Source organism: Rhinatrema bivittatum, chromosome 4, assembly GCF_901001135.1.
Source record: "Rhinatrema bivittatum chromosome 4, aRhiBiv1.1, whole genome shotgun sequence".
Lineage (NCBI taxonomy): Eukaryota > Metazoa > Chordata > Amphibia > Gymnophiona > Rhinatrematidae > Rhinatrema > Rhinatrema bivittatum.
The window spans coordinates 196,444,869-196,472,487 of NC_042618.1; the positions used below are offsets into that span (position 1 = coordinate 196,444,869).

The window sequence follows — 27,619 nt, forward strand, 5'->3', positions numbered from 1 at the left end:
ACCCCCCTCTCTATCTGAACCACATCTGAAAGGCGTCCATTAACAAGGATACGTGTAGTTGGCTGGTGGTAAAACAAAGAGATGTACTGGAGAAAATCTCCCCTGATGCCGAAACGTTGTAAGACTGAGTACAGGTATGGCCAGGCCACGCGGTCAAACGCCTTTTCAGCATCAAGACCGATGGCTAGAGCCGGGATATCTTGATGTTGGCAGATGTGTTGGGCAGTAATAAGCTTAAGTATATTTGCAGTCGGTTTTCTCCCCCGAACAAAACCAGTTTGGTGGTGGGAAGCTAAATGAGGGAGAAAAACGTTCAGTCGCTCAGCGAGAATTTTGGTGAGTATTTTTAAAGTCGCAGTTTAATAAGGAGATAGGCCTATAAGAGGACGGTTGTTGTAAGTCTTTGCCCGATTTGGGAAGGACAGCAATATATGCCTCGTTAAAGGAAACAGGGAATTTTTCTTGCGTCAAGCCTGCTGTGTAATAGTGGGTTAAAGGCTGACTAAGGTGAACTTGCAAGATTTTATAGAAATCATAGGAAAGACCGTCCGGGCCCGGGGATTTCCCCGACTTCATGGCTGCGATGGTCTGCATTATCTCATAAGTATGTACGGGCCTGTTCAGAAAGGTCAATTGAGATGCTGTTAACGTCGGCATAGGAATGTCCTGGAAGAACGCATCATCAGGATGTTCCATAACCAGGTCAGGTTTGTACAACATGCTATAGTACTGTCGGAAAATTTCACAAATGTCTTTTTCGTTGTTGGTAACGTCACCCGATTGAGTTTTCAAAGTTGTAATAAAGGAACGGTGTCGCCTAGTCCTGGTTAGGTTTGCCATCAATTTACCCGGTTTATTTCCAAACCTAAACAAGTTCTGTTCCCCCTTCTGTAGATAATGGCGTGCTCGTGTAGTTAGTAAGGTGTTTAGGCGGCCCAGTATACTATAATACTCTTTCCGATGGCTGTCTATATTATACCCAATCAGTCTCTTTTTTGCCTGTTGAAGCAAAGTCTCTAATTGAAGAATAGACTGGTTAAGTTGTTTGTTACGAAAGTGTACGTAGGCAATAATCTCACCCTGAATCATGGCCTTCCCCGTTTCCCAGAAAAGATGGGGATTATCAGTGTGTTGGTGATTATTTTTAGCATAGTCTTTCCATTTGTCACAAAGTGTGGACTTAAACTGAACATCATTTTTTAAGTAATGAGGAAAACGCCACAACCTCGTCTTATTAGTGTGCGTGGGGGCCCTCATAGTAATCGATATTGGTGCGTGATCTGATATAGCCTGAGGTTCAATATGTGCATCGGCTATATCAGAAAATACCGTATGGGAGGTTAAAATGTAATCAATACAAGATAGCGTACCATGGGACCTGGAAACGTGAGTGTAGTCTTTTTCACTGGGGTGTAGGGTACGCCACACATCCAGTAAACCTAAATGATGACATAGGTAAGCTACCCCCTTCTTTTTCTTTCCCATGAGAGCAATTTGGGGGGGGGGATTTATCTAGAGAGGGATCCTGGACGCAGTTAAGGTCACCCACCAGGTACACTGTGCCCTCTCCATGTACATGCAACAGGTTAACCATACTAACAAAAAAGTCATGTGAATAATCATTAGGAGCGTAAATATTACAGATAGTAACCAGTGAATTATTCCACAAGCCCACCAACAAAACATATCGCCCAGCAGGGTCAACTATACTCTGCTTAAATTGAAAATTGGTGTTTTTATTGATCAAAATGGCTACTCCCGCTTTCCGGTGGGCTGCTGGGGCATAAACACATAAGTTCACCCACTCCCACTGCAACTTTTGGCTCTCTATGTCCGTAAAGTGCGTCTCCTGCAAACAGGCAATATCTGCGTGCAAGCGTTTAAGATGGGACAGCACCTTTTTCCTCTTGATAGGTGTTCCCAGGCCATTTACATTCCAGGATATTAATTTAGCCATGAAAATGTGAGAAAATTTGTCTGGAGAGACAAAAGGTCTCAGAAAAAAGAGAGGTGCCCCCAGCCTAGCATCCTCTCTGCATGAACCTTTGGGGCAACACCAAAGCCACTGAAAAACACAGCAAGACTGACAGAACATGGAACCACTGTAGCCCAATACATGAAAAGAAACACTGAGGATCATACTCTACTGTTACGAAATTATTCTGCAAACCCCCCCCCCATCCCCCCTCTGTCCCCCCACCCTTCCCCCTTTCCCTACAAACGATTCTTCCAGCCCCTTATTTCGTCCCCTACTCCCCCTCCCCCACCCCCTGTCCCCCCCAAATTCCAGTGCCCACAAGATCACAAGAATCCTCCCTTAAAAATAAAGGAAGGGAGGTGGAACGTAGCAATGTGACCAGGCACCATCCACTATATGGAAGTACACATATGTATAACAACATCCAAAAGGACCAACCACGATTCTGTATAACCAAGCGTAAACTCCAAAAAAGTCTCTGTGCAGGTCGTCTCATGGCCGTCTGCGTCCTCACAGACGACCTTTCCGTTGTTTTCTTTTTTTTTTTTGGTGTCCAAAGACTATCAAGCTAATCAATCCCCTGATCTCCACATGGAAACACGTCTGTTCCCTGCTGGTATAGAATGCACATGCTGCCAACACATGGGATCCATCGGTGCCATGAAAGTCATTTCCAAGTCTGGTACCCATGGGTCTCCGCTGCATAATAAAGGTGGGAACAGGGTCCGTATATCCAAGCAGCATGGATCAGAGCTTCAAACCTCCTGGGAAATATGAAACATGAAAGATTTCCAAATGAAAAGAAAGCAGTCATTTCCAGTCGGTGTGGCGTCTCAGGCGGAAAGGGCTCTCGGAGTCGGAGCCCGCCGTGAAATAAAACGGCCCCTGTAAAGTCAGCGAAAAATAATTGTGCCGCTGAGACATCCATAGATCCCGGCCCCACAATATAGGCACGGCCCTAAACTTAGAAACCAAAACTGTTCAAAAACAGAACGGCAAACAGCCCATGAGGCATAAAACAGTAAAAGTACCCAATGAAATAGGGCATGCACTGCCAACCGACGTGAGGTAACTGGCGAGAAAAACTTCCCAAGTCGGAGTTGACGAAAATATGAGCTCAGTCCCCAGAGAAGCCATCGACAAATGATTTGGCTGCCACAACATCCTTGAAAATGTGAGCCGTTCCTGCGTGCCATATTTTAAGATTGGCGGGATATTGTAATTGGAATTTTATATTCCTCTTGAAGAGATCGGTACAGAGTGGGCTATATGTTTTCCGTTTAAGCGAAAGCAGCGTGGAAAAATCCTGAAAAATTCGGACCAGTACGCCTTGGTACTGTAGGTCTTTTTTTAACCTCACGGCCTGCATTATCTTTTGCTTCTGAGCCCAATTGAGAAAACACACAATAACGAGACGTGGCCTTTGATCAGTCTCCCTACGTCTCCCCAATCTGTGCGCTCTTTCGACGCCCAGCTTCCCCTCCAGCTCAGGGATATCTAACACGTTGGGCAGCCATTTTTCCAAAAAGAGAGATAGGCCTTGCTCCTCGATGGATTCAGGTAAAACTGTAATCCTAAGGTTGTTACGACGTGCCCTGTTTTCGATATCATCCAATTTATCAGTGGTATCTCGTGCCATTTTTTCCAGGGCCACTATCTTCTGAGTTAATGTATGAGTTTCATCCTCCAAATTAGCTATATGCGATTCAGCCTGCTCGAGTCTTGGCGGGAGATCCGTAAGGGTTTGTTTCAGGTCTCGAAACTGTTGCGTTAAATCGGAAAACCGGGAGTCCAGAGCGCTCACGACCGCTGCAGTAATTTGCTCGGTCAGATCATTCGGGGGTATTTGTACCGGCGATTTCGTGAGGTCGGTCGTGGCTTGCGGGGGAGTCTGGCGACCGGGCGTCGGCGCCATTTTGTCAGAGACGTCTCGGATTTTTTCTTTTTCTTTTCCCCCCCCCCTCAAGGGCATAGCGGCGGTCGACTTTAGCATATATGTATCTATGGACATCTACCTTTATAGAAAGATCGTTGTTGCCACGGTCCAGTGGTGAAAAAAGGATGTAAAGTGCAAAAATAAGTGGATGGTGCCCGGAGCTGAGACGAACGCGTCCGTTCAGCTACACCACATCATGTGACCCCACAATGGTTTTTCAGTCGAGGAAAAAAAAATAGGGTTAATCTGGACTGGATGTTTTAATTCACAAATGGCCTTTAGGGACATTAGTGGCAGATTTCTGCAGATGATCTGAGGTCATCAGGGACTTGTGATTCTGGTAGTTCCAAAATGACCAAGACACATCCCTGGTATGCAGAACTCATCAGGTTATAGAATAGAAATTCCTTATGATTGCCTCAATTCAGAGATCTTTTGTCTCAGGACCCATTATTTCATGAGGATCCGGGTTGGTTTGACTTATGGCCTGGCCCTTGAGAGGTCTCATTTGACTAAAAAGAGTTATTCTCAGGAAGTCATGTATATACTCCCAGGTGCTAGAAAGATTTCTACTTCATTGGCATAAGTGAGGATTTGGCAAATCTTGTGAACTGGTGTTCGGATAGACAGCTTGTGGCCACAGGAGCCTTGACTCCTTGCATTCTGGACTTCTTACAGGGAGGTATGTCGCGACACACCAATGTGTCGCCAAGCACCAGCTGGTGTGTCACGGCTCCGGTGTCCCATAGCCCCAGTTATACTTCCCTTTACCATTTTCCTGCCTCTGCAGGCCAATGGGAAACCTCCTCCCTTCTTCCTGCCCATGTGGGCCAGTTGGAAGCCTCCTCCCTTCTTCCTGCCCCTGTGGGCCAATCGGAAGTCTCCTCCCTTCTTCCTGCCAGTGGGAGTAGGAAGAAGGGAGGAGCCTCTGATTGGCCGGTGGGGCAGAAAGAAGGGGAGCATCTCATAACCCGGGGATGGGTTGGTTTGAGGGGGACTGAGAGGAGTAGCAGTGTCCAGGCCCGTGGCAGTGAAGAATCCCGACCCTGTCGAAGCAAGGCCGCCATGGGTTGGAAGTGCTGAAATTATACACAGCGGCGAGCCACAAAGAAAAGAGGCCAGCCGTGCCAGGAACCGCTATAGAGTAGGGATTCCCCAAAGCGGCAGTGAGTCGCAAACACGAAGAGGCTGGTTGCTCCAGGGATTCCCACCCCCCTCCCCCCGATGCAACAGTGAGCGCGGCAGAGCCACAATTAAAGTAAATGTGGCACTCAGCCATGCTGCTTACAGATGGGGTAATTGGAGCTCCCAGTGGCCATAAAAGCAGGCAGATGGGGGGCCGCAGGAGCCTAGGGATATACCGACAGCCACAAGAAAGCCTTAGTGCCGTGGCATATTTTTCTAAAATAAATGTTTGCTGCTTCAGTGCAGCTGAGAAAGCAGCAGCAGGACTGGGAAATATGCCACTGCAAAATTAAAGGGAAGCACAACATTGGGGCTCTAAGCAAAATGTGAGTGAGAGAAGAGAGAGACTGGGCAGGGAGGTGACTGGGGTGTGTGTGAGAGACAGACTGGGCAGGGAGGTGACTGGGGTATGTGAGAGAGACAGACTGGGCAGGGAGGTGACTGGGGTGTGTGTGAGAGACAGACTGGGCAGGGAGGTGACTGGGGTGTGTTAGAGACAGAGATGGGTCAGGGAGGTGACTGGGGTGTGTGTGAAAGAGAGACAGAGACTGTTCAGGGAGGTGACGGGTGTGTGTGAGAGACTGAGACTAGTCAGGGAGATGACTGAGGTAAGACTGGTCATAGGGTTTAATTGGGGTGTGTGTGTGTGTGACTTGTTGTGGGCCCTAAAGAAGAAGACCGAGAGGACAGAGCTTCTGCAGCTGCTGCTGCTCCTCGTATGTGCTTTCAAAGGAAAGGAGTAGGAGAGTTGCTGGATAGGGTAAGTAAAGGTGGCATTTTAAGTTTATTTTTCTTGATTGACTGCCATTTTAATTATTGAGTATTATGTGATTTCTGCTGTTTTGAAATATTTAATTGATGTTTGGACAGTTTTTAATTTTTATGAGTTTTAATTGTTTGACGTTATTCTGTTCATCAGTTGTTTTGAAACATTTATTAATATAGTTTTACAATTATTTCTGTGTGGGATTCTATAGCAGCTTGGGTTATTGTTTTCCTAAAAGGAGGTATTTTTAGTGTTTAGGGCCTGGTTTAATATTTGTAGTGTTGCCTTTTCATAGATAGGATTGTTACTGTTTGAGTGTGTTCCATAATGCAGGTGTAACTTTGTGCAGATTAGTTTCTGTGCATTATTGCAGATCCTGGGACTGCGTTAGGTGCTATATTTCTCTTTCCATTTCTCCAGGTTTGCACTGCATGCAGAGTGGCTTTTTTTGGTTTTCCATTCCAGGTTCTGTGTCCATATTTATAATGTGTGGTCTTTCTATACTTGGTGAAGGTCTGTTCTGTGTGTGTGACCGAGGTGAGGTATTATACTAGCATGTAGGCATTTGTATCAATCTTATTTGTTGTGTTTTCTCAATAGGACATGCATTAGTGGTAAATTACTGTCTTTTCATAAGGAGGGGTATTGTGCCTGCCAGTAAAGAGAGTTTGTTTTGCTTTAACTGAGATGTCATCAGAACCAGAATATCTTTTTTTGTATGGTGAGTTGTATGGGTAATGCCCTAGTTCTGCTCTGCACCCATTGTTGGGGGTCGAGGGGGTTTCTGTGGATGCAGAATGTATATTTACTTTAGCCCCATGAAGGTCACATGTTCAGTGTGTCACGCATGTGAGAACCATCTGTCAGGTGTGCCCCGACCGAAAAAAGGTTGAGAACCACTGCTCTAAAGGTTCAGGTGGCAGCTATTGCTTGCTATAGTGGCCGAGTATTAGGGAAGCCTTTATAATCGAATCTATTTTTTTTTTTTTTATATATATATACCAACATTTGATCTGAGATATCACATCGGTTTACATTCAGGTACTGTAGGTATTTCCCTATCCCCAGAGGGTTTACAATCTAAGTTTTGTACCTGAAGCAATGGAGGGTAAAGTGACTTGCCCAAGGTCACAAGGAGTGACAGCGGGACTTGAACCCTGGTCTCCTGGTTTGTAGCCCACTGCTTTAAACACTAGGCTATTCCTCCTCCCTCCCTTCTTGTTTTCTTAGAGGGGTCAAACACATTAATTCTTTGGTAAGGGATCAGATTTCTTCTTAGAATCTGAAGTTGGTGTTGACTTTCTTGTTGGGTTCTCTATTAAGCCTTTCAAGGAGAGGTTGCTTAAACTCACTCTTCCTGGTGGCAATCTGTTCAGCTAGGAGAATTTCAGAGTTGCAGGCACTTTCTTGCAGAGAGCCATTTTTGGTGTTTACAATCAATATAGTTAAGATTTGTATGGTGTCTTTCTCTATTTCCAAAGTGGTTTTGTTTTTTCACCTTAACCAGGTAATGTGCCTACCCTCTTTTGATAAGACTTTCTTTGCAGTACTGGAAAACACAAATGCCATCAGGAAATCAGATCATCTCTTTGTTTTATTCAGTGGACCAAGAAGGAAATATAGCTAACAAGTCCACTTTGGCACATTGGATTAAGGAGGTAATTATTAGGGATGTGAATCGTTTTTTGACGATTCAAAATATCGTCCGATATATTTTAAATCGTCAAAAATCGTTAGAGGCGATATATAATAGGAATTCCCCCGATTTATCGTCAAAAATCGTAAATCGGGGGGGAGGGGAAGGGGGAGGGCAGGAAAACCGGCACACTAAAACAACCCTAAAACCCACCCCGACCCTTTAAAATAAATCCCCCACCCTCCCGAACCCCCCCAAAATGTCTTAAATTACCTGGGGTCCAGTGGGGGGGGTCCCGGTGTGATGTTCCACTCTCGGGCCACGGGTGCATTTGATAGAAATGGCGCCGGTGCTACCTTTTGGTTCCTGTCCCCCGACGTCACGAGCGTAGGAGATCGCTCCCGGACCCCCGCTGGACCCCCAAGGACTTTTGGCCAGCTTGGGGGGGGGGCCTCCTGACCCCCACAAGACTTGCCAAAAGTCCAGCGGGGGTCCGGGAACGACCCCCTGCACTCGAATCGTGTTGCTGCCATACGGGCGGCGCCATTTTGCATCGAGTATTGCAAAATGGCACTGGCCGTATGGCCATATTGCCATTTTGCATTATGGCAACACGATTCGAGTGCAGGAGATCGTTCCTGGACCCCCGCTGGACTTTTGGCAAGTCTTGTGGGGGTCAGGAGGCCCCCCCCAAGCTGGCCAAAAGTCCCTGGGGGTCCAGCGGGGGTCCGGGAGCGATCTCCTACGCTCGCGACGTCGGGGGACAGGAACCAAAATTTCTATCAAATGCACCCATGGCCCGAGAGTGGAACATCACACCGGGACCCCCCCCACTAGACCCCAGGTAATTTAAGACATTTTGGGGGGGTTTGGGAGGGTGGGGGATTTATTTTAAAGGGTCGGGTGGGTTTTAGGGTTGTTTTAGTGTGCCCGAGAGTTGAAGATCACACCGGGACCCCCCCCACTGGACCCCAGGTAATTTAAGACATTTTGGGGGGGTTCGAGAGGGTGGTGGGGTTTATTTTTAAGGGTCGGGGTGGGTTTTAGGGTTGTTTTAGTGTGCCGGTTTTCCCGCCCTCCCCCGATTTACGATGTACACGATATTTAAAAAAACAAAACTGCCACGATCCGATTCCCCCCCCCCCCCCCCCAGCCGAAATCGATCGTTAAGACGATCGATCACACGATTCTCATCTCTAGTAATTATAGTGGCTTACTTTGATAGTAGTAAGGTTTTGCCCCAGAAGATCAGGGTGCATTCAACTAGAGCTCAAGCGGTGTCATGGGCAGCACTCCACTTAGTTTTGTCATTGGATATTTGTATAGCAGCAATATGGTCCTCATTACATTCTTTTTTGAAGCATTAGCATTTGCATGTTTGAGCCACAGAGGATACCTCCTTTGCCTCAGACATATTTAGAGCAGGTTTGACAGTATGACCCTTTTAGAAATTTTATTTATTTATTTATTTAAGACATTTCTATACCATTTTGTCAGCAATATTACTGTTCAAAGCGGTTTACAATAATGACATAAAATAAGAGTATAATTAAATAAACCAAATAAATCAAAAATAAATAAAACAAAAAATAAAAATAAAACAGAGATACAATAAAGTAAGATTAAAAATACAGAGGGAAAAATTATCAATAATATAACTTATAATGATATAAGAAAGAAGATTGGCGACTATTTTATAAAAACTCAAAGAACAGAAAATCATATAAAAGTAATTAACTTAAAAACGTTTATATAAATGACAAATGCTAAGTAAACAATGCTCATCTGATATTGTTATTCCAGACTAGGAGTTACCATATCTTTAAAAGCTATTTGGAATAGATGAGTTTTCAGTGCTTTTTAAAACTCCTTTGCGCTATGTATTTGCCTTAGGGGGTTCGGCAAAGCGTTCCAAAGCGTAGGTCCTATCACTGAGAATGCTCAGTTTCTGGTTACATTTAGTGTAGTATTTTTTACTGTTGGCACTTCCAGCAGGTTTTGTCCTGCTGACCTGAGTTCTCTCTGGGGTTTGTAAACTCTTATGGGTAGATTTTCAGACGAGCGCGAACAGCCTACTTTTGTTTGCGCTCCAGGCGCAAACAAAAGTACGCTGGATTTTAGTAGATACGCGCGTAGTCGCGCGTATCGGCTAAAATCCTGGATCGGCGCGCGCAAGGCTATCGATTTCGTATAGCCTGCGCGCGCCGAGCCGCGCAGCCTACCCCCGTTCCCTCCTAGGCCGCTCCGAAATCGGAGCGGCCTAGAAGGGAACTTTCCTTTGCCCTCCCCTCACCTTCCCCTCCCTTCCCCTACCTAACCCACCCGCCCGGCCCTGTCTAAACCCCCATCCTACCTTTGTCGGGGGATTTACGCCTCCCAGAGGGAGGCGTAAATCCCCGCGCGCCAGCGGGCCTCCTGCGCGCCGGGCCGCGACCTGGGGGCGGGTACGGAGGGCGCGGCCACGCCCCCGGGCCGTAGCCACGCCCCCGTACCCGCCCCCAAAACGCTGCCGACACGCCCCCGCAACGCCGCATGCTCCGGCCCCGCCCCCGACACGCCTCCCGACACGCCCACTCCGAAAACCCCGGGACTTACGCGAGTCCCGGGGTTCTGCGCGCGCCGGTGAGCCTATGTAAAATAGGCTCACCGGCGCGCAGGGCCCTGCTCGCGTAAATCCGCCCGGTTTTGGGCGGATTTACGCGAGCAGGGCTCTGAAAATCCGCCCCATAACGAAGAACACAGCCAAGTAGAATCTGTGTTGTTTAGTAAAGAGTGTACAAGTGACAAGATTTTATACTGGATTCGATATTTAATTGGCAGCCAGTGTAAGTTAAATAAGACTGGAGTGATATGTTGTGTTCGAGTTGTGCCTGTAAGAAGTCTGGCTGCAGAATTCAGGATAAGTTGCAGAGGTTTAATGGTGTTCTCCGGCAACCCAATATATAAACCGTTGCAATAATCTAGTCCAGTCAGAATCAATGCTTGCAAGATAGATCGATAGTCATGAAAAAACAGAAGCGGACGTACGCGTTTCAAAACGTGAAGTTTGAATTTTTCACTGTTTTTGAGATGTGTTGGGATAAGGATAGGTTGGTGTCCAACCAGACACCTAGGTTTCGTGCTAGTTTTGTGATCGGTATTTCATCATTGCCTAATTTGATACTGGTGGGGGGAGCATTTGTAGAGTCAGATATAAAACTGAGATAGAGGAGTTCTGTTTTCTTCCTATTTAATTTCAGTCGATTGTGGGCCATCCATTGCTCAATTGTAGTCATGTACAGTTGAATTAGTGCTATTGTGTCAGTCCAAGAGGATTTGTAGGGGATAAACAGTTGTATGTCATCAGCGTACAGTTTAAATTGGACATTCAGGGAGGCCAGAATTTTACACAACGGAAGGAGATAAATGTTAAATAGTATAGGAGAAAGCGACGAGCCTTGTGGGACACCTGTGGACTGTGAATATTTTTGAGAAGAGCAGGAGCCTATATTAATTTGGCATATATGGTTGGAGAGAAAACTTTCGAACCATTTCAGAACGGTGGACTTGATACCTATTAGTTGAAGGTCTGAAAGTAATATTTTATGATCTAGCGTATCGAACGCTGCGGAGATGTCTAAAAAAAACAATGATATAATCTGTGTAAGAATCGAATCCTCTAAGGAAGGTGTCAAATGATGATAACAAAAGAGTCTCAGTCGAGTGACCTTTCCTGAATCCATGTTGGTTTGGACTTAAAATCTCATATTCAGCGAGGTAGTCTTTAAGTTGGTAAAGGACCACTGATTCCAAAACTTTTGCTAAGGTGCATAATGATGCAATAGGTCTAAGAGTCGAAAAGTCTAGGAATGAAGATGATTTGTTCTTTAATATGGGTAGAACTGAGGTCTGCTTTAACAAGTAAGGGCACTGCCCAGACTTTAAAGATTGATTAATTATTGAGCACAGGTCATCTGGATATTGTTCAATAAGCGATTTTAATAAAAAGCCAGCACATGGGTTTAAAGGAGAGTTTGATATTTTTTGCTTACTAATGATTTTCTGAATCACTAGAGAGGAGGTAGGATCGAATTCTATCCATTCTGAATTTACTGCCTGTAGATCGTAATTTGGATAAAGTAGGGAGACGGATTCTTGAGATATGGTTTCGATTTTAGCTTGAGTAAATCCCATATGTCTGGACTGGTCCAGTTGGATGAAGAGGAAGGAGAAATTTGTTCTTACCTGATAATTTCCTTTCCTTGAGTCCAGCTAGACCAGTCCAGGACCCTCCCTACCCTGTCAGACTTCCATTTCAGCTTCATATGTTTAAGTTGAGGTGCATATTTTGATACTTCAATGCAAGAAAAAGAAAGGTAAGTCTTATGCTGATGCTGTAAATAGTTTCTCTTGCTTATGTTCTCTTGGGAGATGGAAAGAATTTTGAGGATGGAAAGAATTTTGTGAGTTAATGTGTTAGCTTGCTATAGGTAATACTGGCAGACTGAGATCAGTGAGCCTGTTATTTCTGACTCCATCTGCTAGTTAGTGGATATAATAAAGGAAATCTATATACAGACACAGTCCAAATAGCAAACTTAGGGGGTTATATTCTAACCCTATTGCACGACGCACGCTATACCTAGATTGGGGCGGAGTCGGGGAGGCGTTGGGGTGGACGCCGCGGAAACTTCGCTGACGGCGAAAAGGTAAGGGCCCTTATCGCCGCCAGTAGCGTGCCCAATAGCACCACCTTTTAAGATGGCGCTATTGGGAGTGAAAGCCGGCAGTGATAACACCGCGGTGATGCGATCACTGCTGGCTTTCACATGAGATTTAGCTTATCTTCCTTCACGACTGTGAAATCCTTACCTCTGAAATACAATAACACATTTTCCCTTGCATCCTTAAAACATAGTGTCATATTCCCCAAGCCACCCACAAAATGTTTCTTATTTCACTCCTGCCCACAACATATATCATTGCAAAATATACAATTCCCCTTGGGTCTGCAAATCAGTGTTACATTTCTCCTATTCAAGAGATGCAATAGCATCACATGCCTCTCCTACCCACAGGACACAGTATCATATATTTTCTCCTGTCTGTGAGCTATGGGGATGTCATATTCACTCTCTTGCCCCCATGACCTTCCATCATATTTTCGCTTTTGCTCCTCAAACACATTACAATCCTCCTCCAGTCTGTGAAAGACTTTGTCACATTCCTTCCTATACCCAAGAGATCTGTTGGCATCACCTTTTCCTTCTTGCATTATGTTCCCCCTTCTATTTCTGAGATGCAGTATATTCTCTATCCCCTGCCCAGAACACATAACATTCTATTCATTTTCTTCTATTTTGCAGATTGTAGAGGAGATCTCTGGGAATATCCTTAAGGACATTCCAGAACCCACTGATGTAAAGGAAGTGATGTCAAAGTATCCTGTCCTATATGAGGAGTCCATGAACACAGTACTGGTGCAAGAGGTCATCAGGTAATAATCATAATGCAAATGAGATATTAAGATGATTGGTGACTACCACATTTATGCAAAACTTATTTAAACATCATTTTTCATGATGCTTTTTTGATAAAAGCTTCAACACAGTCTAAATAGTAGTAAAAATCTCATATGTTGGGCTGTGTGTGTAACTGCTCCCAGTTTCTATCCATCACTACAGGAAAACCCAACATCTCCTGGCTACTGTAATTTTAGTTAATAAATCCGCCCAGATTTACGCGAGCAGGGCCCTGCGCGCCGGTGCGCCTATGTTCAATAGGCCTACCGGCGCGCGCAGAGCCCCGGGACTCGCGTAAGTCCCGGGGTTTTCCGAGGGGGGTGTGTCGGGGGCGGGGCCGAGCAGCGCGCCGTTTTCAGGGCGGGACGCGGGGTTTCGGGGGCGGGCCCGGGGGCGTGGTTTCGGCCCGGGGCGGTCCAGGGGCGTGGCTGCGCCCTCCGGAACCGCCCCTGGGTTGCGTCTAGGCGCGCCAGCACCCCGCTGGCGCGCGGGGATTTACTTCTCCCTCTGGGAGGCGTAAATCCCCCAACAAAGGTAGGAGGGGGTTTAGACAGGGCCAGGGGGTGGGTTAGGTAGAGGAAGGGAGGGGAAGGTGAGGGGAGGGCGTTAGTGAATTCCCTCCGAGGCCGCTCCGATTTCGGAGCGGCCTCGGAGGGAACGGAGGTAGGCTGCGCGGCTCGGCGCGCGCCGGCTACACGAAATCGGTAGCCTTGTGCGCGCTGATCCAGGATTTTAGCGGATACGTGCGGCTACGCGCGTATCTACTAAAATCCCGCATACTTTTGTTGGCCCCTGGAGCGCCAACAAAAGTACGCCAACGCGTCGTTTTTGAAAATCTACCCCTATGGGAAAACCCCCAGTTTGAATCTAGCTCATGATGTATATCTGCTGCTTCTGAAAATGCCCCATTTTGTTTAATAAAACTCTGTGTAAGGTTGTCTAGCTATTACTAACAGATAATCATACAACAATGAGAAGTCCAGGGAGGTATGCATTAAGGAGTGGTTGATAGAAGGTTTCATTCCCCAAAAAGAATAGATTTTAGAAATGGTATATAGGGTGGCTCCATGAGTCACACAGAGGAATGTTTTGGAATCTAGTCTTGAAGTTTGCTGAAAGGATTTCTGTAGAGGAGCTCAGGCCTAGTTTGTGTAGAATGCAATGATCCGCTAGAAGGGGCATTGGAGGCTCACTCCAATAAAGGCTAAGGGCCAGCTGGGAAGATAAGGACCCCTTCCTCTTCATCCAATCAGACCAGTCCACACCATTGGCATATGCATGCCAACCAGCAGATGAAGACAAAGATCAACAAATTTGCTGAGGTCGCTCCTTAAATATCTCTGTGCTGACACCAGCCTGCCAGTATTCCGCCTCCAGCAAGATGTCACTCCATCTGTTGAGCAGTCTAGGACAAGGGGGTTCCGGGAGGGTTTAAAATAGTTTTTCTTACCCCTCTCTCTCCTCCCCCCATCCCCCTGGTTGAAGCTACCCCAGTTGCCTTCTTTCTCCATTATTTCTGGGACTGATTTTTTAAGTTATCTGCTTCTGAGTAATAACGTTAAAAAAAAAAAAGCTGAGAAGAACTTTTCATCAGAGGCCACAGTATGGGGATCTCTTATTGCTGTTCCAGGGACACCTACTCAGTGGGGAGTGGCTAACTTGGGAAAGTTTGTGGGGGCACCATGTTTGTTTCTATGCCGTGGATGGGAAGGCCAAAATGGCGCCGGCAGAAAAGCACAGAAAAAGAACTGTGCTTTCCACAGCCTGCCATCTTAGGAAGGCGCAGATTGACAGCACTTTGAAGTTTTACTGGCAGTGTTTAGTGGCCCAAAGGGACATGCAGACCTGCAATTTTCTGTTGATGGGGTTTTCATTTCAGTGGCCACGATTGATGGAACAGTGAGGTCTGATTCCTTTGCGCCTTTGGAAGCCTTGGAGATTCTATTACTGGTGCAGAGTGCTGGGCAAGATGTTTTTTTTCCTTTAAGCCTAGAGTACCAGCAAGCAGCTGCAGTCTTGACCTCGCAAACAGGTATTGCCCTGACCTCCTCAATGGACATGTCCTCTTTGCCCCGGATAAAGTTTTTTTAAGGGCCTGTGGGCCTTTTGCAAGGATCAGGCTAATCTGTGCCAGCTCTCTCTCTCCCTTCTACTCCTTAATATTTTTAGGGGAGGAAGCATACCAGTGCTATGGAGATTTTGTCAAGGGAAGATTTCAGTGAGTCAGAGGATTCCTTAGACAGTTTTAAGCAGTTGCTGCCGGGGAACAGCAACAAGGACTTAGAAGAGGGTGAAGTGTCTCTTGATGGGAAGGACCACATGACTATGCTGTGACTTTTTCGCACAGATGAATTGTCATCCCTGATTTCCCAGTCTCTGCGCATGTTGCAGATTTCAGGGGATAGGAGGGATGAGGCAGCGGTTCCCAAGGAGGATCCTATTATGTTCAGTTTAAGGAAATCGTCATGGTTTGTACCATTCCACCAGGTGGTGCAAGACTTGATTGATTAAGATTGGATGACTCTGGAGGCTAATTTTAAAGGGGGTCACTTGCTTTCCAAGATGTATCTGATGGATCCTCAGGTAAAGGAGAAGTTCTAATTTCCTAAGGTTGATGACTTTGTGTGCTCAGTGACAAAGTGAACCACCATCCCTATTGAGGGTAGTGCCATTCTTAAAGATTTTCAGGACAGGAAGATGGAGGCTATGCTTAAACAGGTCTTTGAGGTGGTTAGTATGATCCTTCTGATCTTGGCCTGCTGATGTATTGTGGTGAGATCTGGTATGCATCTGGCACAAGATGCACAGGAGGAGTTAGGAGGGACTTCCATGACTTTAGAGCCAAAGGCAGCCTTTTTGGCAGATGCTGGCTATAATTTTGCATGCTCTTCTGCCAGAGGGGTATCATCCATTGTAGTGCCTTGAAGACCTCTCTGGACATGTAATTGGATGACAGATAATATATCAAAAACAAATTTGATTAAATTGTCCTTTAAAGATCAGCTTCTGTTTAGAGAGGATTTGAAGAAGACGGCCAAGGCCTGGGGAGACTCAAAGGAGCCTAGGACGAGGGTCTTATCTCTAAATTATTTGTCTTGTGGTCAGTTTTGTGACTCCAGGAGATTTTGATAAGGTTAAGGTCCTTCAAGACAGAGGACCCAGATATATTTGAGGTTCCAATCCTGTTGTTACAAAAAGGAGGGTAAGGACTGATCCATAGGTTACATAAGAACATAACATAAGATATGCCATACTGGGTCAGGCCAAGGGTCCATCAAGCCCAGCATCCTGTTTCCAACAGTGGTCAATCCAAGTTATAAGTACCTGGTAAGTACCAAACATTAAATAGATCTCAAGCTACTATTGCTTATTAATTGATAGCAGTTTATGGATTTTTCATCTAGGAACTTATCCAAACCTTTTTAAAATCCAGTTACACTAATGAATTCCAGAGCTTAACTATACACTAAGTGAAAAAGAAATTTTTTGATTTCTTTTAAATGAGCTACTTGCTAACTTCATGGAGTGCCCCCTAGTCCTTCTATTATCTGAGAGAGAGAGTAAATAACTGATTTACATTAACCTGTTTAAGTCCTTTCATGATTTTGTAGACCTCTATCATATACCCCCCTCAGTCACCTCTTCTCCAAACTGAATAGCCATAAATTCTTTAGTCTTTCCTCATAGGGGAGCCATTCCATGCCCCTTATCATTTTGGTTACCCTTCTCTGTACTTTCTCCAGTGCAACTATATTTTTTATGAGATGCGGCGACCAGAATTGCACATAGCATTCATAGTATCGCATATAGTATCTGTATCGCTCTCACCATGGAGCAATACAGATGCATTACGACATCCACTGTTTTATTTACCATCCCCTTCCTAATAATTCCTAACATTCTGTTTGCTTTTTTGACCGCCACAGCACACTGAGCCAATGATTTCAATGTATCCACTATGGCACCCAGATCTCTTCCATGACCAATCTCTGTCTCTCACACACCAGTGTCTTCCTCCAACAAGTCTCCCTACCTCACACACACCAGCCACCTCCCTGACCAATCCCTCTCACACACACACATCTGTAATCTCCCTGTCCAAACTTTGTCATCCTCATACACACACCAGTCACCTCCCTGACCAGTCTCTCTCTCCCTTACATATACCAGTCACCTCCCTGACCAGTCTCTCTCTCCCTTACATATACCAGTCATCTCCCTGACCAGTCTGTCTGTCTCTCAATCATATACATGCTCTCTCTCTTACTTACACACATGCTCTCAATCACACACATGGTGCTCTCTCTTTCACACACATGCTCTGTCTCTTATTTATAGATATGTTCTCTCTTACACACACATGCTGTCAATCACACACATGCTATCTCATAGACATATACTGTCAATCAGACTTGCATAAACACGCTCTGTCTTACATACATGATCTCAATCACACACACATGCTCTCCCTCCGACTTGCTCTCATTTACAACACCCCTACTCCCCAGCACAAATGACAGCTGCAGTAGCATCCTACTCCAGCCCCACGGCCCAAGAATGATGAATCCCATCAGCTGCGGGAAGGTAACACTGATCTGTATCCCATTGCTGATCACTGGCTGAACTTTATTGGCATTATGACATCCTCCATTTTATTTTCCATTCCCTTCTTAATAATTCATAACATTCTGTTTGCTTTATTGATCATCACAGCACACTGGGATGACAATTTCAATGTGTTGTCTGCTATGATGCCTAGAGCTCTTTCCTGGGTGGTAACTCCTAAGATAGAACGTAGCATTATCCCAGGACAAGCAGGATGCTAGTCCTCACATATGGGTGACATCACTGACTGAGCCCTATCACGGAAAACTTTCTGTCAAAGTTTCTAGAAACTTTTGACTGGCATACTGAGCCCACTGAGCATGCCCAGCATGCCATGATCCCTCGAGCCACAGGGGTCTTCCTTCAGTCTTCTTTTTTCCACGCTGCTGTTAGCCTCGCGGTTATAGGAGCCCTATGTGGTGAATATTCACTACACAAAAAAGTTTTAAAATATCGGAAAAAATTTATACCGCCATAGGGGTCTCCCTTTTTCCACCATCGGTAAGTGTTTAAAAATTTTTCAGGTCGGTTCCATTATTATTTAACCGAGTAGAAGGTTGTCGACAGCTGTCCGGCCTTCGTTATGGCTACCGGTTTTAAAAAGTCTCGAGTTGCTCCCGCACTATGTCCATAACGGACCCACAGATCGAGTGTGTACTCTGTCTCGGTGAGAGACATGATGTTTAGACGTGCCCGAGATGCGCCGAGATGACGCCGAAAGGCAGAAGACTGTGCATGGAAAAAATGGAACATCTATTCCATCTTCAACTGATGCCGTCGACCTCAACTTTGACACAATCATCTCCGGCTAGAGTGATTAGGAAAGTCATGCTAAAAACAAGACGTCGGCCGATGAAGCAGGTGATCGACCTTCACCGACCCCTTCACGGTCATCGATAAAGTCTGCATCTATCATTGAAAAAGGTGTCGAACATCGACAGAAACAACGTCATCGACACCGGAGGCCTCATGATCCTGAATTGGACCCAATAACCGGAGCTCCCTCGACAGGTATCGAATCAGCTCCGAAGAAACCTCGGAGAAAGGAGTCTCTGTGTCCTTCGAGGCCTTCGACTCCTAGGCGATCCCCACCAATATCGGTGCCAGGAACCGTGCCTCCACAGGGCCCTGTGGAGATACCTGTATCACCTTCACTGCCTCCCCCCGTAGCTGCTCTGGTTTCAGTAGCTATGAGGGCGGGATGGTTATATCCACCAGGCAGTTCGAGACGCACTCCGTGACATGCCTTCAATGCCAGCTCCATTGCCGACACCAGTTCCACCCACGTCACCGGTGTCGATTCCGATACCGTCACCGACTCCATCGCCGGTTCCGGTTCATCCACCGATACCATTACCCTCACAGACACCGATGCCTACACCAATGCCGATGCCGGATATGTCCTTCTTGGCGCCAATATTAGCGAAGTTGGACACTCTCATCGCCATTCTGGTGCAACCACCCGATGCCCCGATGCCAAGACCGATGGAAGAAGAAGAGTTAATGAAGGAAGTACCGATGCCTGATCCTACTCCCAGTCCATTGGGAATCTCTCATCCACAGCCATCGTTTTCTCCACTATTTCCATCAAGGCCACCGGGGAAACCCTCGATGCCATCTTTTCCTCTTCCATCGACTCCTCCTTGTCCACGTTCATCGGACACTTGGGATGATCCAAATACTGACTCTTCCTCGGAGGAAGTCCTCTCAGAACCTTCTCCTCCAGAGGAAAGAAGGAAATCACCTGCAGAGGACCTCTCTTTCTCGACTTTCATCAAAGATATGGCTGATACTATCCCTTTGCAGCTAGTATCTGAAGAAGATACTAGATAGAAAACTCTGGAAGTGTTACAGTTTGTGGACCCACCTAAAGAAGTCCTGGCGATACCAGTTCACGAAGTTCTAGTGGACTTGTAACAAAGGCTATGGGAGCATCCCTGCACCATACCACCTGTAAATAAACTGACTGATGCTACCTATCTAGTCCAGCATATTCCTGGCTTCCAGAAAACTCAACTACCTCACCAATCGGTAGTAGTAGAATCAGCTCAAAAGAGGTCTAAAAGAATTAAACCTCATTCATTAAATCCTCCTGGGAAAGATCACAGGTTTTTGGACACCATTGGCAGAAAAATGTTTCAATGATCAATGCTAGTATCCAGAATTGCAGCCTACCAACTCTATATGACACAATATCAGCATAATCTGTGGAAACAAATTCAGGAGTTGTCAGAATATCTCCCCCAACAATTTCAAGATTCCTTCAATAGCATTATCCATAAGGGCCTAGAAGCTGGGAAACATGAAGTTAGAGCAGCTTATGACAGCTTCGAGACTTCATCTAGAATGTCTGCCACAGGCTGATGTGGATGGCAGCAGAGACGAGGGCTGGCACAAGATATGACACCAAGGTAGCTGAAGACATGACACCAAGGCTGATACGAAGACATCACGGACCACTGGTCGATGCGACAGCATCTCGGACCAGGGTCGATGCGACGACATCAGGAGCAAGACGTTGACATGATACCAAGACTGATGCAACGGCATCTAGGACAAGACGAAGAACTTGACGAAGTCCAGACGAGATGAGAGCTGGATGGAAGGACATTGGCACTGTCTCAGGGCGCCCTACACAGTCCACCCATGGGACTGGTCGCGGACCACCCTGTCCCACTGCGCGCCCTACACAGCCCGAGGAGGCTGATCACAGACCACGCTGAGAAAGGGACGAGCGCAGGGAAGAATCCAGCCGAGGCAGAACTTCGACGACTGAGCCATAAGTCATCTGGAGCTCCACAAAGGCTGGCAGGACATGACGGCTCAGGAGCACAGGAACGAATTCCACCTGTAGGCTACTCCACGCTCAGGAAAGACGTCATCCGAGAGAGCACGGCCTGACAGGTACCAGAAGGCTCAGGAGCGCTGAAGCAAACACCAAGAAGGGCAGAACACCAAGGAACGTGGGACATTAGGAAGCAGAAGATCAAGACGAGACACCAGGACACCTGGATGGGGACCTCAGGCACGAACATGACTTGACATGACGAGACGAAATGAAATGAAGAGGAGCTCCACAAAGAAGACCTGACGGAGCTCTGGCAGGCAGGAGCCTCCAGAGTAAAGTAACTCCGATGCAAGGCGAAGATGTACTGTGACGACAGACCATTTATAGGGCTAGAGTAGGAAGTCCATCCTTAAATGGGGCCAGCGCACTTCCTGTGTCTGGCCCTTTAAATTCAGAAGAGAGACGCGCGCAGGCGCCTAAGAGAAGGAAGCAGGAACTTGTGCAGGACCGCGGACAGCGGCCTGCACCGACTTCTTCCATGCAGAAGGCAGGGCTGGCCTGAGAAGCAGGCCTTGATGACGGCAGCGGCTCCAGCCGCTGCAGGAAGCCCCGGGGGCGGCTCCAGCCGCCACTCGAGACCGGGGATGCGGCCTTCGCGCCGGGAACAGGGGGTGACGGCGGCGGCTTCCAGCCACGAAGAGGACGCTGAAAGTCCGCGACACTGGCCACAGTGAAGACTGCTACCAGGGGCAGCCTCCGGGCCGCGGGAGGAACTTCAGTCCGTGGCTCCAGCCACACGGGAGGCCCGACTCCGGCACCAGCCGCGTTGGGGAAAAGGCAGCAACTGGGGGAAGGTGAGTGCCTGCTCGCAGGGATTAGCTCCGCGGGCAGGGTCCATGACACCGTGCACAGACACTCGCCTCGTTAGCAAGCTCTCTACACGCACGGATGCAGGTGACAGCTCATCAGTGACTCACTCTTTTGGGTCACATGCCCTCCACAGTTCATGTCACTCCTATGGCCAGATTAGCCATGAGGGTCACTCAATGGACACTCAGAAGGCAGTGGATACAAGCCATTCAACCACTGTCTTATGCAGTTCAAGTAACTCAACAACTACGGTCCTCGCTCCTATAGTGGACGAACGAGGACAACTTGCTCACAGGCCTACCTTTCCAACAACCAGTTCCGCAAGTAACATTAACTACAGATGCATCCACCTTCAGGTGGGGAGCACACATTGGACATCTGCAGACTCAAGGTACTTGGACAAAACTGATATATTGGATGATTTTAATGTTAGGTTACACATTTTTACTAATAGGTCTGAAATTTCATATTTTAGTTCTTTCAGAACTCTGGGGGTGTATACCATCTGGTCCAAGCGATTGACAAACTGAAGAGTAGTAAATCCGGCCTTCCACATCTTCTAGGTTTACCGTCGTTTCGTTCAGTTGATCTGAATCATCACCCATGAAAACCTTCTCCAAAACGGATATCTCTCCATTATCCTCCTCAGTAAACACTGAAGCAAAGACATTGTTTAATCTTTCTGCGATGGCCTTATCTTCTCTAAGTGCCCCTTTAACTCCTTGATCATCCGACAGTCCACCCAATTCCTTTGCAGGCTTTCTGCTTCTGACATATTTTAAAAAGTTTTTATTGTGAGTTTTTGCCTCTATGGTCCACTTCATTTCAAATTCTCTCTTCTTCTGTCTTATCAATGTTTTACAGTTAACTTGCCATGCTTATGCTTTATTCTGTTTTCTTCTGATGGGTCCTTCTTCCAATTTTTGAACTAAGATCTTTTGGCTAAAATAACCTTTTTCACCTCACCTTTTAACCATGCTGGTAATCATTTTGCCTTCCTTCCACTTTTCTTAATGCGTGGAATACATATGGTCTGTGCTTCTAGGATGGTATTTTTTAACAATGTCCATGCCTGTTGCACACTTTTTCCCTTTGTAGCTGCACCTTTCAGGTTTTTTCTAACTATTTTTCTCATTTTATCAAAGTTTTCCTTTTGAAAGTTTAGCACTAGAGCTGTGGATTTGCTTACTGTCCCCCTTTCAGTCATTAATTCAAATTTGATCATATTATGATCACTATTGCCAAGCGGCCCCACCACCGTTTCCTCTCTCACCAAATCCTGTGCTCCACTGAGATTTAGATCTAAAATTGCTCCCTCTCTCTTCAGTTCCTGAACCAATTGCTCCATAAAATTGTCTTTTATTCCATCCAGGAACTTTATCTCTCTAGCATGCCCTGATGTTTCACTTACCCAGTCAATATTGGGATAATTGAAATCTCCCATTATTACTGCACTGCAAGTTTGGAAGTGAGGGGCAATGCTGGCACTCTAGTTTAGTCCCACAGGCTGTACTGGGTAGTTCTGGAACACTGGTTTGGTCCCACAAGCTGCAGTAGAAGTGGGGTGGCAGAGCTATGGCTTCAAGTTTTTCTGGGGTCAATTACAGCAGAGCCAAAACTGGGCTGGCAAGCACAAGGAGCAGGAGGAGGAAGTTGGAGCAACGGTGGCGAATCTCCTTCAGACCCACATGGGTAAGACTGGCAGAAACAACAGCATTCCTTTTTCTTTTCAGTCCCATAGACCACTTCAGAGTTAGAGGCTTAAGTGGCTTGATGATGCTCCTTGTCGTGTCACGCCCAGGGCAGCCACCCATTCACATCATCAAATACTGGCATTGCACTTTGCAGGTTGTTTTGTAGTATTGCTGATCCTGTGTTTACTATTGTCCTTTTTAACCACAGTGATGGTCTCTAGCTGTGCAGGATATCATTACAGATTTTTCTCTTTGATTTCTTGCTATTTCAGATATAACCGTTTGCTGGAAGCGATCACTCACTCACTGCAGGACCTGCTGAAGGCTCTCAAGGGCCTAGTGGTGATGTCTTCTGAGTTGGAGCTGATGTCCGTCAGCCTGTACAACAATGCAGTTCCTGAGCTATGGAAATCAAAGGTATGCCCTTCCCTGTCACCATATTTTTTCAAATATCTGTTCTACTCATATACTTCTTCCAGATCCTTTCCCTTTGGTTCCATTGGATTTGGAATTTTTCTGTTGGCAGAGTTCTTGACATAAGAGAGATAACTTAATTTATGGTTACCTATAAAATATATATGTTAGTTATTTAGGTGTTTCATGATATTTAATTTGATTACATGAGATTTGTATTTTTATTTACTCTTGATATTTTGGTGACATAACCCATATAGTAAATGGGACCAGTTCTTCGTGGTGTTTATGGCAAACTCTATTAGTTTACATATAATTTGTTTTCCTGTTTATCTACATTTGATACTACTGTGTAGCTTTGCTCATTTATATCCCTTTATACATCCCATCAGTACTGTTGTGAAGTTATAGTGCTTGTGTTCATAGATATAAAAAATGTTTGTGTTTCTATATATACATATGTATGTGTGTGTATGAATATTTAATTAGCTTAATTTTATAGACTGCCATCTCCAAAGGGTTGCTTGCAGTGGTGAACAATAGTACAAACCATGCAAATAATTTAAGGAATGCCATACTGGATCAAATGCAAGGTCCATCAGGCCTAGCATCTTTTTTCTGACAGTAACCAATCCAAGTCACAAGTACTCAGCAGGATCTCGATAAACAGATCCATTCCTTCCTGCTCATAACCAGGGATAAGTTTTCCCAAGTCTACATGAGTAATGATGGTTTATGGATTTTTCTTCCAGAAGCTTGTCTAAACCTTTTTTAAACCCAGTTGAAAACCATCTTTATGCAATAAATATACAATGCACATCATAAAACAAGATACAATAATTAAAAAGAAAATTAGGGGGAAAAAGGAGCCAAAACATGAGAAAGAGGCCATACTAATACCTGACCCCTTTACATAAGTATTTAAGAACATAAGGCTTTCCATGCTGGGTCAGACCAAAGGTCCATCAAGCCCCAGTATCCTGTTTCCAATAGTAGCCAAGCCAAGTCTCAAATACCTGACAGGATACCAAAAGGTAGTTAGATTCCCAGCTGCTTATCCTAAGAAAAAGCAGTGGATTTCTGCAATTCTACCTTAATGGTTAATGCACCTTTCCTTCAGGAACTTCAAACCTTCTTTAAACGCAACTATACTAATTAGGGATGTGCATCGCCTGAACCATTCGGTTCGGGCTTCAGTTTCGGCCCGCCACAGGAAATTTTGTTTTTCCCGCAGTTCAGGCTTTTTTTTTTTTTCAGGGAGTTAGTGCGTGCTAACCCAAAAAACGAATTTTTCTGAAATTTCTGAAAAATTCCGTTCGTTTTTCGGGTTCCCCGAAACAGGATGAATTTCGTTGAAATTTCCTAATTCGTCCAAAACAAATGCACATCCCTAATACTAATTCCTTTCCCCACATCCTCTGGCAATGAATACCAGAGATTAATTATGCATTGAGTAAAAAAATATTTTCTCTTATTAGTTTTAAATGTCTTACCCAGTAACTTCTGGGTGTGTCCCCTGGTCTTTGTACTTTTCGAAAGAGTAGACAACTGATGAATGTTTACTAGTTCCATTCCACTCATTATTTTATAGACCTCTATCATATCTAGAGATGAGCTTCGTTTTTCTGGCTCGGGTCGGGTTTCAGTTCGGGCGCTTCGTTGGATCGTTTTTCGGCAAAAACGGAGCTGAAACCCGAAACCGGAAAAATGAATTAAATTAAAAAAATCCGAATCGAAAAAAACCCCCACCCCAACCCTTCACATTTACTGTATTACAAAGTTACCCCCACACACACACACACTCCATCCCGATCCCTCCCCAAGACTTACTAAAAGCCCTGGTGGTCCAGCGGGGTCCCGCGAGTGATCTCTCCCTCTGGGCCGTCGGGCTGTCAGGCCTGCTACGAATCAAAATTGCGCCGATGGCCCTTTGCCCTTACGATGTCACAGGGAATACTGGTGCCATTGGTCGGCCCCTGTCACAGGGTAGGAGCAATGGCCGGCACCATCTTGTGCTCCTACCATGTGACGGGCCAACCAGTGGCACCGGTAGCCCCTATGACACAGTAAGGGCAAAGGCTATCGGCGCCATTTTGAATACTGGCAGCCGACGGCCCAAGTGCAGGAGATCGCTCCGGGACCCCCGCTGGACCACCAGGGACGTTTGGCAAGTCTTGGGGAGGTCAGGAGTCGATGTCACAGGGGCTACCGGTGCCATTGGTCGGCCCCTGTCACATGGTAGGAGCAATGGACGGCCGGCGCCATCTTGTGCTCCTACCATGTGACAGGAGCCGACCAATGGCACCAGCCGTCCATTTGCATGCCCAGTTTCCCAGTGTCCTCATAATTTCTCACAGTCCTCTTGTGATTTGACAGCTTTAAATAATTTTATGTTATCGGCAAATTTGATCACCTCACTTGTTGTTCCCATTTCTAGATCATTTATAAATATATTAAAAGCAGTGGTCCCAGAACAGATCCCTGGGGCACTCCACTATTCACCTTTTTCCATTGGGAAAATTTACCATTTAGCCCTACTCTCTGTTTCCTATCTTTTAACCAGTTGACAATCCACAAAAGGACACTGCCACCAATTCCATGACTTTTTAATTTCCTAAGAAATCTCTCATGAAGGGGCTTTGTCAAATACTTTCCAGAAATCCAGATACACTATTTGAACTGGCTCACCTTTATCCACATGTTTATTTATGACTTCAAAAATGTAGCAAATTTGTGAGGCAAAACTTACCTTGGTTAAATCCATGTTGGCTTTGTCCCATTAAACTATGCTTATCTATATGTTCAGCAATTTTGTTTTTTATGATAGTTTCTAGCATTTTTCCTGGCACAAATGTGAGACTCACTGGGCTTTAATTTCCTGGATTACCCCTTGATCCCTTTTTAAAAATTGGTGTTACATTGGCAACCTTCCAGTCTTTAGGTACCATAGATGTTGTTATTAATAGTTTACAATTTTCCAGTAGCAGGTCCGCAATTTCATTTTTCAGTTCTTTCAGCACTCTGATATTTATACCATCTGGTCCAAGTGATTTGCTACTTTTTAGTTTGTCAATATACCCTAGTACATCTTCCAGATTCATTGAGATTTGTTTCAGTTCCTCTGGATCATCATCTTTGACTATCACTTCTGGGATGGGATTATCTCTCACAGCAGAATAATGTGCGGCAATCAATTAAACTGGACAATAGCACTATAAACAAAACATTTATAATTTAATATGTGCACACAGCAATAGTGCACAGAATTTAAATCAAGAAGCATAGACAAGTAATCATACAGAGCCCCGACATGGCCGTGTTTCATGTCAGGCTGCGTCAGGGGGACCAATTCCAAAAATTCTACAAAACAAATTACATGTAGTTATTGTACAGTGTGGCGGGCACAACGGTAATCATTTATAAACATAAATCTAGAGGCACAAAGGCTCCGTTGAAAACAAAGTAACAACAAAGCAGGGGCAGTCTAAAAACCATGTAAAGGTGAACCATATAGTCATGTAAAGGTGAATGGGAAGTAAAGGAGACATAATAGGTAGACGATAATATAAATGAGCCCTATATGAATGAAAGGGAAAGTGAAGGGGGGAGGAAGGGAGGGGGTAGTGGGGAGGAGATGGGAAAGAAGGGGAAAAAAGGGGAAGGGAGAGAGGGAGGGGGAGGGAGGAAGAAGGGGGAGGGGGAGGGGAAGGAAAGGGAAAAGGATGGATTAAAGGAAGAGGAAGGATAAGGGAAGATGAAGAGAAGAAAGGAAAGGAAAAAAGGAAAAAAACAGGGATCTATGAAATCGAGTGCAGTGACACCAAGGTTAGAGTGCTGAGGCCAAGGGTATAACAGCAGGGCGGGAGATCCGGCTGATATAGTACCTTAGAAAGGATAAATCTGCAGCTCAAGTTGTGGCGAAACCAAGATTATCTACCAGTGAAGCTGGAAATAAACACCAGGGTATTAGAATATCACGTATGCCAAAGCCTCAAAAATCATATGAGCTACCTCGACAATCAGATAATAAGTACCTTCAAACCAAGGAATCCCAAACTGACTCACTTGCATGTATAAACGTGTAGAAGATGAGATGTCTCTCACATCTTCCTTAGTGAATACTGAAACAAAGAATTAATTTAGTCGCTCTGCTATGGCTTTGTCATTCTTAAGTGCTCCTTTCACCCCTTGATTATCTAATGGTCCAACTGACTCTCTCGCAGGCTTTTTACCTCAAATGTACCTG

General features: G+C 45.6%; 1 protein-coding gene across 2 annotated transcripts in view; it reads left to right on the plus strand.

The window, feature by feature from the left end:
- DNAH1 (dynein axonemal heavy chain 1) overlaps positions 1-27,619 on the plus strand; it is a 1,058,897-nt gene that overhangs the window by 989,339 nt on the left and 41,939 nt on the right. For both annotated transcript variants that reach the window (XM_029599497.1, XM_029599496.1), the window contains exons 74-75: positions 12,847-12,977; positions 23,232-23,376. In XM_029599497.1, the coding sequence (XP_029455357.1) occupies positions 12,847-12,977; positions 23,232-23,376 (276 nt within the window). The remainder of the gene's footprint in view (positions 1-12,846; positions 12,978-23,231; positions 23,377-27,619) is intronic.